The sequence below is a fragment of the Mustelus asterias genome, chromosome 7 (assembly GCF_964213995.1).
Source record: "Mustelus asterias chromosome 7, sMusAst1.hap1.1, whole genome shotgun sequence".
Taxonomy (NCBI): domain Eukaryota; kingdom Metazoa; phylum Chordata; class Chondrichthyes; order Carcharhiniformes; family Triakidae; genus Mustelus; species Mustelus asterias.
In genome coordinates this window covers 129,123,053-129,135,861 of record NC_135807.1, presented here as the reverse complement: position 1 = coordinate 129,135,861, position 12,809 = coordinate 129,123,053, and the positions used below count along the sequence as shown (strand labels likewise).

Below are 12,809 nucleotides of genomic sequence, written 5' to 3'. Positions count from 1 at the left end.
CACATTTACCCTGCTAATCCCCCTGACACTAGGCTCAATTAAGCATGGCCAATCAACCTAACCTTTGGATTGTGGGAGGAAACCGGAGCACCTGGAGGAAACCCATGCAGACACGGGGAGAATGTGCAAACTCCACACAGACAGTGACCCAAGCTGGGAATCGAACCCGGGTCCCTGGCGGTGAGGCAGCAGTGCTAACCACTGTGCCGCCCTACTTTCTTCAACTAGAACTATCAATATTGTGATTATCAGGAAAAGTGAATTGTGTGTTTGGTTCTTTAATAAACTTTTATATAATTTAGAAAGTATATTGTTTCATATAATGTTTCGTAGTTCTTCAGTGTGGAGATATATTGTTGAGGAGAGTTGCCTGGACCCTTACTATACCTGGGTTTTTATAATCTAGCTAAAGCATGTTGGAAAGGGTATCTGGAGAATGGGAATGTTATCTGGGGGCTCCTTTCCCTCAGGAAGGGTCAGATCTGTCCCTCAGACCAATTTAAATATCTATGAGGCCCCCTGACCATCCAAGGATCATCCAACTGATTCAGAACAGCCCCAACAAGGGGCTGGGATTAGAATCCACTTCACTGAGGAGTCACCCACTTCCCCTCCTCCCCCCCCCCCCCCCCCCCCGGGTTACTGCAGTGTGGGCGCTCCTTTCACTTTCAGCCAATCGGAGCTCTCCTGCCCGCCCACTGTTGCGAGCAGCCAATCAGCGTGTCTCATAGACACGGTTCCGAACCAATCAACTTTGGGAGGAACCATTATGTTTCCGGAGGGGGGGGAGTGTTGGATCGGTCGCTCGGAGCGGGGTTGTCGGCTGTGTACCGGCTGGGGTTGAGCGGGAGCAGTGGAGGAGGCATCTGCCCGGGGCCGGGGCCGGGGCCGCAGTGGCGGCATGGAGCGGGCCAGGAAAGGTCAGGGCCTGCCCTGTGGGTGTGTGCTCCCCTGGGGGTGGGGCAAGTGTGGGTGTTCCCGGGGGCTGGGGGCAGGGTGAGTCCCCCCTGAGGGTGGGGTCAGTGTGGGTAAGTGTGTGTCCCCCCCCCCCCCCCACTGGGGGTGGGGTCAGTGTGGGTAAGTGTCCCCTGGGGGTGGGGTCAGTGTGGGTGGGTGTGTGTGTCACCTGGGGGTGGGGTCAGTGTGGCTAAGTGTGTGTGTGTGTGTCCCCCTGGGGGTGGGGGCAGTGTGGCTAAGTGTGTGTGTGTGTGTCCCTGGGGGTGGGGTCAGTGTGGGTAAGTGTGTGTGTGTGTCCCTGGGGGTGGGGTCAGTGTGGGTAAGTGTGTGTGTGTCCCTGGGGGTGGGGTCAGTGTGGGTAAGTGTGTGTGTCCCCCTGGGGGTAGGGTCAGTGTGGGTAAGTGTGTGTGTGTGTGTCCCTGGGGGTGGGGTCAGTGTGGGTAAGTGTGTGTGTCCCCCTGGGGGCGGGGGCAGTGTGTGCCCCCCTGGGGGCTGGTTGGGGGTGTCCAGGGGGTCCAAGATGTACCTGGTGGTCAGTGAGGCTCTGGGGCAGTTGGTTCCTGGACACCTGACCCAAGCACTTTCAGAAGTTTCTTTAACCCTTTTCCTCTCACTTTCTCCCCCTTCTCTCTCTGTCTCTCACACTCCCTCCTCCTCTTCCATTGTGCGAATGTAATCTAAAGTTGCTGAAATGTGTTACTCTTGCAGATTTGAGTGAGATTCATTCCAGGCTGTTTGACCACAGGCCCATCATCCAGGCAGACATTCGCTATTTCGTTAAAGAGTTTGAGGTCAGTATTTTTACGGGAAGGCTTGGCAAACAATATACATGGAGAAGAATGTACTGTCCCTGTTACCAGTCTCCCTCAGTAATTGTTAGCTGTGTTTATACACTTAGCACTGGGGAGGTGATGGCCTAGTGGTATTATCGCTAGGCTGTTAATCCAAAAACTCAGCTAATGTTCTGGAGACTCGGATTCGAATCCCACCATGGGAGATGGTGGAATTTGAATTCAATAGAAATATCTGTAATTAGGAATCTACCGATGACTATAAAACTGATTGTAGTAAAAACCCATATGGTTCACTAATGTCCTTTAGAGAAGGAAATCTGCCGTCCTTGCCCAGTCTGGCCTACATGTGACTCCAGAAAAAAGCAATGTGGTTGACTCTCAACTGCCCCTCTGAAATGGCCTAGCAAACCCACTCAGTTCAAGGGCAACTAGGGATGGGCAATATATATTGCTGCCATTTATTGACGCCCATGTCCCATGAAGGAATTTTTAAAAAAAGCATTCTTCATCTGTCGTACCCTGCTTGCTTTCCCTAATGTCAGTAGCCATTGATGTCTCCCTTCCTTGTATTCTTTTCTGAGAGTGTTGTGCACTCTGGCTGTTCCCTGGGCATGTATCTTACTCCAAGAGGTGACCAGAGGGAAACGATTTTTACTCAACTCGTGAATAGAAATTTACACCACTTAAGGAGGCCTTTTTCCCCGATCGTATTTGTGCTGGCTGACAGGTCTGATCCCACTTTCCTGCTCTTGGTCCGTAGCCTTGTAGGATATGACAGTTCAAGTCCGAATCCAAGAACTTTTTAAGTTTGATGAGAGTTTCCATCTCTACTACCCTTTCAGGCATTGAGTTCCAGATTCCCTCCAGACTCTCAAATCGCCCTCTGAACCTCCTATCTCTTTCTTTAAATCTAGACCCTGGTATGGTCCCCTTGACCAAGAGAAATGGGCCATAGGATTTGGAATGCTCTGTCTGATAAGATGGTGGACACCTTTTCAGCAATAGCTTTTAAAAGGGGATTGAAAGGAGCAATAAAGAGGCAGGGATTTTCATTCCGTCATGGAATGTGGCTGTCAGACCATATCATCGTTCAGGGTCTGGAGTCACATATAGGCCGTACGAGGTTAGGGTGACAGATTTTCCTTCTCTAAAGGACATCAGTGAAGCAGATGGGTTCTTGCAACAATCGCTGACACTTTTGTGGTCACCATCACCGACTTACTAATCGAATTTAAATTCCAGCTGCGGTGGGATTTGAACCCGTGTCCCCCAGCGTCTCTGGATTACTAGTCCAGTGACATCATTATGCCACTGCCTCCCTTGCTGTCTGAACACAGTCACTAGTACAAGACAGGGTGCTGCCCACCTTGATCCACTTGAATTAAAAGGTACATTCAGGGCTGTGCCACACGGACTTCCACCCACTAGGCCACGGTATAATTTACTGTACTCCTTCCATACAGACCAATGTGTCCCAGTTTCGATCCCAGGCCTGGGTGATCTCAACTGGAGCACTTGTAAGGATGCCACACTTGGTGCGATAGGGAATAGTAAAGACGACCAAGGTCCTGAATACTCTCCTGCACCTTCAGTTGGAGATTATACTTGGGTGATGTCTTGAGGACAGAGTCTGTCTTGTTTGCGATGCTGCCTCGTGAAACAGTCTCCCAGCAGTTGCTCATACACCTGTATTAAACATATTTTGACATGCTTAAAATAAGTGGTCACCACAGCAACGGGCCTCTGAAGGAGCAAAACGTGTTTTTTTAAGGAAATGGAGGAATACTGACAATACTATTTTCTTTCAGTGAGCAATTGTCCCAAAACAATAATATCTTTCATGCAGCACGGTGGCACAGTGCTTAGCACTGCTGCCTCACAGCATCATGGACCTGGGTTCGATTCCGGCCTCAGGTGACTGTCTGTGCGGAGTCTGCTCGTTCTCCCCATGTCTGTGTGGGTTTCCTCCCACAGTCCAAAGATGTGCGGGCTAGGTTAATTGGCCATGCTATATTGCCAGCTAGTGTCAGGGAGATTAGCAGAGTAAATGTGGGGGTTTACAGGGATAGGGCTGGGTGGGGTTGTTGTCGGTGCGGGCTTGATGACGACCTCCTGCACTGTAGGGATTTTGTAATTCTATTCTATGAATAAAGGTGCTACGTTGATGTAATGCCCTAAAGCATTTCACAGGAACCATACGACACTGAGCCTCACAAAGTGATATTAGGCCTGATGACCAAAAGCTTGGTCAGAGATAGGTTTGAATGAGTCTTAAATGAGGAAAATGAGAGGTTTAGGGGCTGAATTCCAGAGCTTAGGGCTGAGGCAACTGAAGGCATGGCTGCCAATGGTGGATTCAAATTGGGTATGTGAAAGTGTAAAGAATATAGATGGAATATCAGGGTAAGTACCTGGAACGGAAAACACTTGACACTGAAGTAAGCTTCCCTCTGTAAATGCAACCAAGGAAACCAGATACTAATAATAGAATGATGCAGCTCTGAAGAAGGCCATTTGGCTCATCATGTCTATACTGGGCTCTTTGAAAGAGCTATCCGATTAGCCCCACTCTCCTGCTCTTTTCCCATAGCCCTGTAATAATTTTTCCCCTTCAGGTGATTATCTAATCCCCTTTTGAGGATGCTACTATTGAATCTGAATCTGCTTCCACTTCCCTTTCAGAAAGCATATCCTCAATTCTTATCACTTGCTGTATGTTTTTTAAACAAATGGTTCCCTCAAGTCACCTTTGATTCTTTTGCTAACAGCCCTACATCTGTGTCCTGTACCCACCCTTCTGTCACTGCTGTGACATTCGGAGTATTACATGAGCGGCATGGTGGCACAATGGTTAGCACTGCTCCCTCGCAGCTCCAGGGACCTGGTTTCGATTCCCAGCCTGGGTCACTGTGTGGAGTTTGCATGTTCTCTCCGGGTGATCCGGTTTCCTCCCACAGTCCAAAGATGTGCAGCTTAGAACATAAGAACATAAGAAATAGGAGCAGGAGTAGGCCATCTAGCCCCTCGAGCCTGCCCCGCCATTCAATAAGATCATGGCTGATCTGACGTGGATCAGTACCACTTACCTGCCTGATCCCCATAACCCTTAATTCCCTTACCGATCAGGAATCCATCCATCCGCGCTTTAAACATATTCAGCGAGGTAGCCTCCACCACCTCAGTGGGCAGAGAATTCCAGAGATTAGGTGCATTGACAATGCTAAATTGCCCCTTAGTGTCCCAGGATGCGTAGGTTAGAGAGATTAGTGGGATGAATATGTGGAGTTATGGGGATAGGGCCTGGGTGGGATTGTTGTCAGTGTAGACTCGATGGGCTGAAAAGCCTCCTTCTGCACTGTAGGGATTCTATGATTCTGTGAGGAATATACAGTTGCTTTTGGCCACAAGCTACTCAATCATGTATGAATGTAATATTACTCTGCCTTTCAATTCATTTTTATAAACTTCTTTTTATTCCCAATGGTTTTGACTTAATATTCCTTTTAGTGCCTTGGTGGTGTTTCTCACAGCTCCCTGTCCCTGTGTGTTCCAATGTTGCCTTTATAAACCATCCTCACCTCTTGCGTGTGATTGCTTGCTTTTTCAGAGAGAGAAAATTGCAAAGCTGTTCCATCTGACGCCTTTTTGTTTGAATTTTGAAAGGAGAAGCGTGGGTTTCGAGAGCACAGGGGGCTGGAAGGTGTCAACAGCCAGATCGTGGAGCTGAACGACCAAATCATTCCCAAAACCCAGGAGGCAATGTACAGCAACGTTCCCAGCGTTCTGGCCAGGCGTAGGTTTATGGATTTTAACAGGATATGTGTTTTGTAATTTAAACATTGTTCTGGGTATCATCAGAAACAGTTTACAGTGACAGGAGGACAAAAGTGTAACGTAATTGGCAAAAGAACTGGTGGGGGATGGGGGGCCTTGGGGTGGTGGGGGTGGGTCCGAGGGGGGGGGGGGGGCAAGAAAATAATTTTTTTAACATAGTCGTTAAGATCTGCAAGTCGCTGCCTGAAAGGGAAATTTGGTTTGATTTGATTTATTGTCACATGTATTAGTGTACAGTGAAAAGTATTATTTCTTGCGCGCTATACAGACAAAGCATACTGTTCATAGAGAAGGAAAGGAGAGAGTACAGAATGTAGTGTTACAGTCATAGCCAGGGTGTAGAGAAAGATCAACTTAATGCAAGGTAGGTCCATTCAAAAGTCTGACAGCAGCAGGGAAGAAGCTGTTCTTGAGTCGGTTGGTTTCTTTTTCCCGACGGAAGAAGGTGGAAGAGAGAATGTCCGGGGTGCGTGGGGTCCTTAATTATGCTGGCTGCTTTGCCGAGGCAGCAGGAAGTGTGGACAGAGTCAATGGATGGGAGGTTGGTTTGCGTGATGGATTGGGTTTCATTCACAACCCTTTGTAGTTTCTTGCGGTTTTCAACTTTCAAAAGGCTTTCTGATAAAGACTTGGAAGAGGAACATTTTGAAATGCTGTGGGGAAGAACACAGGAAGTGGGACTGATTGGGCAGCTTTTAAAGGGCCAGCACAGACATGAATGGCCTCGTCCTGTTATATGATTCTATGATCGTTTATTGAGCATGGTGCTTTGATGAGAAGGAACATTTATCCCATCTGTAGAGCTTCATTTTAGTTAGCAACCCAGAGATGAAAGGGTAACTGTCTATTCCACTGTGTCATCCGTTCCCCTTCAGTTACCTTTTTCCTTTCACTTCATGACTGTTGTTTAACAGAAACTCTTCACTGTGGGACGAGGGGAGGCTTCTGAATACAAACACTCCTCCTCTACGATGTGTGCTTAGCTACTCCTAGCAGTTCCCATCCCTGCGTGCCTTGTTCAAACAGCCTGCAGCTGAGACGAGGAATGTGTCTCGGCAAAGGATACCAGCCTTGGCAGCAATGTCCCTTGGAAGCTGTGTGGGTTGCGGATACGCAGCTACCCAAAGAGTGCATCGCAACAAACATTACAGTGGCTGCATTGAGATCTCAAAGGGAATATGTGGTGCTCCACAAAAAATTAGGACGTTTCTCAGTTGTGTTGGATCTTGCTGGAGAATTTACTGTGTGGATGATTTTATTTAGTACTGGCATTGTGCTGACGGACTGCAATAAATCAGGTCTGCATGCTGACTCCCTTAACTGGATTGGGAGAGTGCATTCCAGAATCGACTGGCTCCACCTGTGTTGAACTAGAATTGTCCACTTCCCCCCCTTTCACCACCTTCCCTACTTGGACACCTCTACTGATGATCTGAGTTGACAATTGGCGATTTTTTTTTTCCATGCTGTCCAACTCTCTGTGGATAGAATCCCTACAGTACAGAAGGAGGCCATTCAGCCCATCAAGTCTACACCAACCACAATCCCACCCAGGCCCTATCCCCATAACCCCATGCATTCACCCCAGCTAGTCCCCTGACACTAAGGAGCAATTTAGCCAATCCACTTAATCACGCATCTTCAGACTGTGGGAGGAAACCGGAACACCCGGAGGAAACCCACACAGACATGGGGAGAACGTGCAGACTCCACACAGACAGTGACCCATGCCAGGAATCGAACCCGGGTCCCTGGCGCTGTGAGGCAGCAGTGCTAACCACTGTGCCAACATGCTGCCCTGTACTCCGGAGTGTTGTTGCGCGGTCTCGATTCCAGCCTTTTGCCAGGATACCGTCGGTCTCTGGGCCGCGCCATCTGTCAAGACTGAGGCTCTTGAATTTGGGTAACTTTCCCAGCGCACTGTGGACCAGGGCTGGGGGACGACTTGGTGTGGGTAGATGGGTGAAGCTGGAGCTGCTCTTGGAGAAGGGAAGGTTGAGAGGAGATTTGCGGAGAGGTGTTCAAAATCAGGAGGGGGGGCGGTCCGGACAGAGTCTACCCAGAAACTGTTCCCATTGGTGAAAAGACCAGAGGACGCTGGTTTAAGGTGTTTGGCAAAAGCAAAAGAATGGAAACATGAGTAAGAATGGAAACACGTGAGTAGTTAGGATCTGGAATGCACTGCCTGAGTGTGGTGGAGGCAGATTTAATTGTGGCTATCTAACGGGAATTGGATAATTATCTGAACAGAGACTTTACAGGACTACAAGAAAAGGACGAGGAGTTGAACTAGCTACGTTTCTCTTGTAGCGAGCTGGCACAGACATGATAGTGTGACAATCAGTCACGTTCAGCTCCTTGCAACAGGAAACCAGGTTTTCAGCCAGAGTGAAGGGTTTCTTTCTCTGAGGGAACAATCGGGTGAATCACGGGGTGGGGACGGGTTTAATCTCTAGCCCTATACTTTGCAAAGGGTGACCCAGTGGTTAGCACTGCTGGCTCACAGCGCCAAGGACCCGGGTTCAATTCCTGCCTCGGGTCACTGTCTGTGCGGCGTTTGCACGTTCTCCCCGTGTTTGCGTGGGTTTCCTCCGGGTGCTCCAGTTTCCTCTCACAGTCTGAAAGCCATGCTGGTTAGGTGGATTGGCCATTAAACACTGGCCATAGTGATTCTATGAAACAGTTGCTGTGTAGCCTGTATCAGTGTGCAGCTGTGTGAAAGATAAGCTTGAACTCTGTATTTTTTCAATGGTTGTGTCAGCTTGCTGCAATATATCTCTGTGCTGCTAATACTTGCTCTATGTTGACTATTTTCAGTGGAAGCTGCAAACCACATTGTGAGCAGGATCCAGCAGAGGGAGCAGGAAACAGATCAGGTCAGTATCTCGCACACACTGAATCCTTTCTGCTTTCAGATGGCTTCCTGAATGAAGATGCCAGGGCCTCTCTACTCCTGTCACAGTTAGCAGAGTGGCCCTGCTGAGTTATCACACTTGCCTCTGTTCTTTTCGAGTGGCAATCTGAATGTATTTGAGTAGTTCCCTTTGTATTAATGGTCTGCATTGGGTTTGGCTGCGTGGGTTTCCTCCGGGTGCTCCGGTTTCCTCCCACCGTCCAAAGATGTGCGGGTTAGGTTGATTGGCCATGCTTAATTGACCCGAGGATCAGGGGGATTAACAGGAGGAGTTGGGGAATAGGGTCTGGGTGGGATTGTGTTCGGTGCAGACTCAATAAGCCAAATGACCTCCTTCTGCACTGTAGGGATTCTATGATTCTATTGTCTGTTTAATTTAGTGCCATCTATGGATTGGTCAAATTTCTTTCTCTTATGTTGCGCAAAGACTAAATCAGCTGCCAATATTGTGCAAACCTTCAGCAAGTGATTTTTCAAACTCGAGAACTTGCTGTTTTTAAAAGTAAATTGTTGGTTGCCAAATCCGTGTCTTTCTGGCACGTGAGCAGTTGTATCAGGATGAACCATAAAGGGAGGAATCTTGGGAAAACGAGAAGTACGGAGAGAAATAGAAGAGGTAAACGTGGGAAGGAAGAGGGATGAATTGGAGGCAGCCCTTTTCCAATCAACCCAAAATGAGGCACGTTGTGGAAAGTAGCTCTGACAATGACACAGTGGTTAGCACTGCTGCCTCACAGCGCCAGGGACCTGGGTTCGATTCCTGGCCCCGGGTGACTGTCTGTGCGGAGTTTGCACGTTCTCCCCGTGTCTGTGTGTTTTTCCTCCGGGTGCTCCGGTTTCATCCCACAGTCCAAAGGTGTGCGGTTTAGATGGATTGGCCATGCTAAATTGTCCCTTATTGTCAGGGGGACTAGCTAGGCTAAATGCATGGGGTTAAGGGGATAGGGCGTGTTTGGGATTGTGGTTGGTGCAGACTTGCTGGGCCGTATGGCCTCCTTCTGCACTGTAGGATTCTATAGAATCTGTTTCACCTCCAGTGACATTCCGGACTGTTTGTCAATTTTAAGTTGATTTTGCTTTAACTTTTCTGAGCAACGCCGCTCTCCACAGTTGTGTTTCCTTATTGACAGGAAGGCAGGCAGAAGGAAAGAACTTGCACATAACATCATGCCTTCCACAACATTTCAGTCACCGCGTGACTTTGAACTGTAATCACTATTGTTAGCGTGGCACACCTTGCTGTAGCCTTTACAAACTGTGACTTGATGGACAGAATTTTATAGAATAGAATCCCTACAGTGCAGAAGGAGGCCATTCGGTCCATCGAGTCTGCACTGACCACAATCCCACCCAGGCCCTATTCCAGTAACCCCACATATTTACCCCGCTAATCCCCCTGATACTATGGGGCAATTTAGCATGGCCAATCAACCTAACCCGCACATCTTTGGACTGTGGGAGGAAACTGGAGCACCCGGAGGAAACCCACACAGACACTGGGAGAAGATGCAAACTCCACACAGACAGTGACCCGAGGCCAGAATTGAACCTGGGTCCCTAGAGCTGTGAGGCAGCAATGCTAACCAGTGTGCCACAGGGCCGCCCCTCTGCTCTCTCCACCGACGTTAATAGACCTAGCATCTCCAGCATTTCCTGTTTTTGTTTCAGATTTCCCGCATCTACAGTATTGTGTCAAAAGGAGCATCTGTTGACAAAAGCTCTGCGTGTGCAGAAACACCAAGATGTGCCAAATACACATTTCCCTCTTATTGCTTACAGGCTGAGCGGCTACGAGCCAGCAGAGAGAGGCGCAAGGCTGAATGGGAGGCCTTCGTGACTGAGCAGCACCGCCAGAGCGCCGCGGTGGAGGAAGAACATGCAAAAGCGGCCGAGTGGCTGAAGGAACAATATGCAACGATGGCGAAGGACTTGGCAAAGTTCCGGACTTTCTAAGCAGCAGAGTGGCAACAGAAGTCTCGGCCAGTACCTGTACTCTTCCCTGGTCCAGTCTGTTTGAATGAGGATCAACACTTCCTAAAGTTTTTAATTTAAAAATTAAAAATCTGTAACAATCCTCTAACAGAGACGGCAAAATTTGCATGTATGCAAGTCGGAGCAATGATGCGTTAAACTTGTGCGATTAGGGGTATACCAATCAGTAAGGTTAACTGCAATGTTAAATGGTAAAGATTGGAGAACTCTAATCGCATAATGTTCATATGTAAGATTTTCTCTGAAATACTAAGTTCTCATCAAACATTTAATTGCATCAACATTAATGTAAAACATTTTAATAGAAATGTAAATATGCAGCAGTAAAATAGCAGGTTCTGTTTGGGCCAGGGATTTAAAAGAAAAACACTTTTTAAAAAAAAAAAAGTAGTGTTTAAATAGTTTACGAGTGGGTTTTGCTAACCGCATTACTAATTCTGTTGCATTACTGATGCGCATCAACAGATGAGATTACACAATGTTCCATCGAGATTAACCAGCCTTGTAAATATTTACAAATTGTCTGGGAGAAAACTGTATGAAAATATTTCTATAAAAGCCTCATTGCCAACATCATCGTGAAGCACTTTGCAGTTCTTATTGAAGTGCGGTAACTATTAATCTGTAGAAATGAAGATTCAGGGCAAATGCTGCTCTAGAATCCACTGCATGTCCAAAGTGTTCTGTTAAATGTTAAACTTTACGTGATGACAATTTCCGAGGTGCGAGAATGTGAGTGAAAACGAGAGTTAAAATTCACACGGGCAACTCCTCCTTTATGGCTTATTGTCAAGCCTCGTTCTTGGCAGTGTGGTAAAGTTGTGATTAAAGTGCTGGAGCAGATGGAATAAATATTTGAGATTTGCTCTGATAACATTGAGCCGCAGCCAGGATTTTCATTCACCACCATGTTTTGACAGCCTCATCAATCACCTGCCGGTACCCAGAGTAAGAACACCAACCAGCACAGAGTCACCTGGAGTGTTGGTAGCCCACTGTGGTGTAAGTGGAGATGAAGGCACAAGGTTTGCCATTATTTAACTTTATTGCAGTGGGGAGGGAGGGAGATGGCCCTCGTCCTCTTGTCTTGTTTAAGGAGCTCTTCAGGATGTCTCTAACGTCCGATTTCACTTTCCTGTCGACATCGCAAGTACACAACTAAAATCATTAGGCCATATTTTTTATACAGAGGAAGAACATCTGACAACAGCAGGGCTGAGAATGCTGTGGTGAAAATTCTTGCTATTCAACACGTCGCTTTCCAGCATTTTATCACATATCTCGTGATAGCTCCTCAGTGTAATTGTTTACATAAAAACTAGAAACAAGAGTAGGCCATTTGGCCCTCTGCCATTCATTTTGATCATGGCTGATCATTGAATTCAATATTCTGATTCCCCCTTCCTCCCATATCCCTTGATCCCTTTAGCCCCAAGAGCTATATCTAATAGAGGGACTAGATCTTGGGCAGATAAATGGCAGATGGAATTTAACCCTGAAAACTGAGGTGATGCACTTTGGAAGGAGTAATTTGACCAGGAAGTGTTCAATGACACTAGGAAGTTCTGAGGAACAAAGGGATCTTGGTGCGTTTGTTCACAGATCTCTGAAGGTGGAAGGGCATGTTAGTAGGGTAGTGACTTATGGGACATTTGCCTTTATCAATCGAGGCATAGATTACAAAAGCAGGGAATTCATGTTGGAGTTGGATAGAACTTTGGTGAGGCCACAGCTAGAGTACTGTGTGCAGTCCTGGTCACCACATTGTGGGAAGGATGTGATTGCACTGGAGGGGGTGCAGGGAAGATTCACCAGGATGCGGCCTGGGATGGAACGTTTAAGTTATGGATAGGCTTGGGTTGTTTTCTCTGGAGCAGAGAAGATGAGGGTGACCTAATCGAGGTGTACAAGATTATGAGGGAACTGGACAGAGTGCATAAGGAGCAGCTGTTCCCCTTAGAACAAAGTACAACACAGGAACAGGCCCTTCGGCCCTCCAAGCCTGTGCCGATCATAATGCCTGCCTGAACTAAAACCGTATGCACTTACATGGTCCATAACCCTCCATTCCCATCCGATTCATGTACTTGTCTAGATGCCCCTTAAATGCCACTATCATATCTGCTCTCATCTACTGTCCGGGCAGCACGTTCCAGACATTCACCACCCTCTGTGTAAAAACAACTTGTCTCGCACATCTATGTCCCCTTGTAGTTGACTTTTCTATCCTAGGAAAGAGCATCTGACTATCCACTTTGTCCATGCCACTCATAAACCTCTATCAGGTCACCCCTCAATTTCTGTCGTTCCAGTGAGAA

At 47.5% G+C, this 12,809-nt stretch overlaps 1 protein-coding gene across 1 annotated transcript; it reads left to right on the top strand.

The window, feature by feature from the left end:
- The first annotated feature begins 778 nt into the window (after positions 1 to 778).
- bloc1s5 (biogenesis of lysosomal organelles complex-1, subunit 5, muted) lies at positions 779 to 11,375 on the top strand. The gene is made up of 5 exons (XM_078216823.1): positions 779 to 920; positions 1,666 to 1,748; positions 5,415 to 5,544; positions 8,403 to 8,461; positions 10,279 to 11,375. The coding sequence occupies exons 1-5, from the start codon at positions 902 to 904 to the stop codon at positions 10,450 to 10,452; spliced, it is 465 nt and encodes a 154-aa protein (XP_078072949.1). The 5' UTR covers positions 779 to 901; the 3' UTR covers positions 10,453 to 11,375.
- The last annotated feature ends 1,434 nt before the right edge of the window (positions 11,376 to 12,809 follow it).

Bases quoted from the DNA above. Each gene is read 5' to 3' on its own strand.
- bloc1s5 (XM_078216823.1), top strand. The intron at 1,749-5,414 runs GTCAGTATTTTT...GAATTTTGAAAG, and splicing joins ATTTCGTTAAAGAGTTTGAG to GAGAAGCGTGGGTTTCGAGA. The intron at 8,462-10,278 runs GTCAGTATCTCG...TATTGCTTACAG, and splicing joins GGGAGCAGGAAACAGATCAG to GCTGAGCGGCTACGAGCCAG.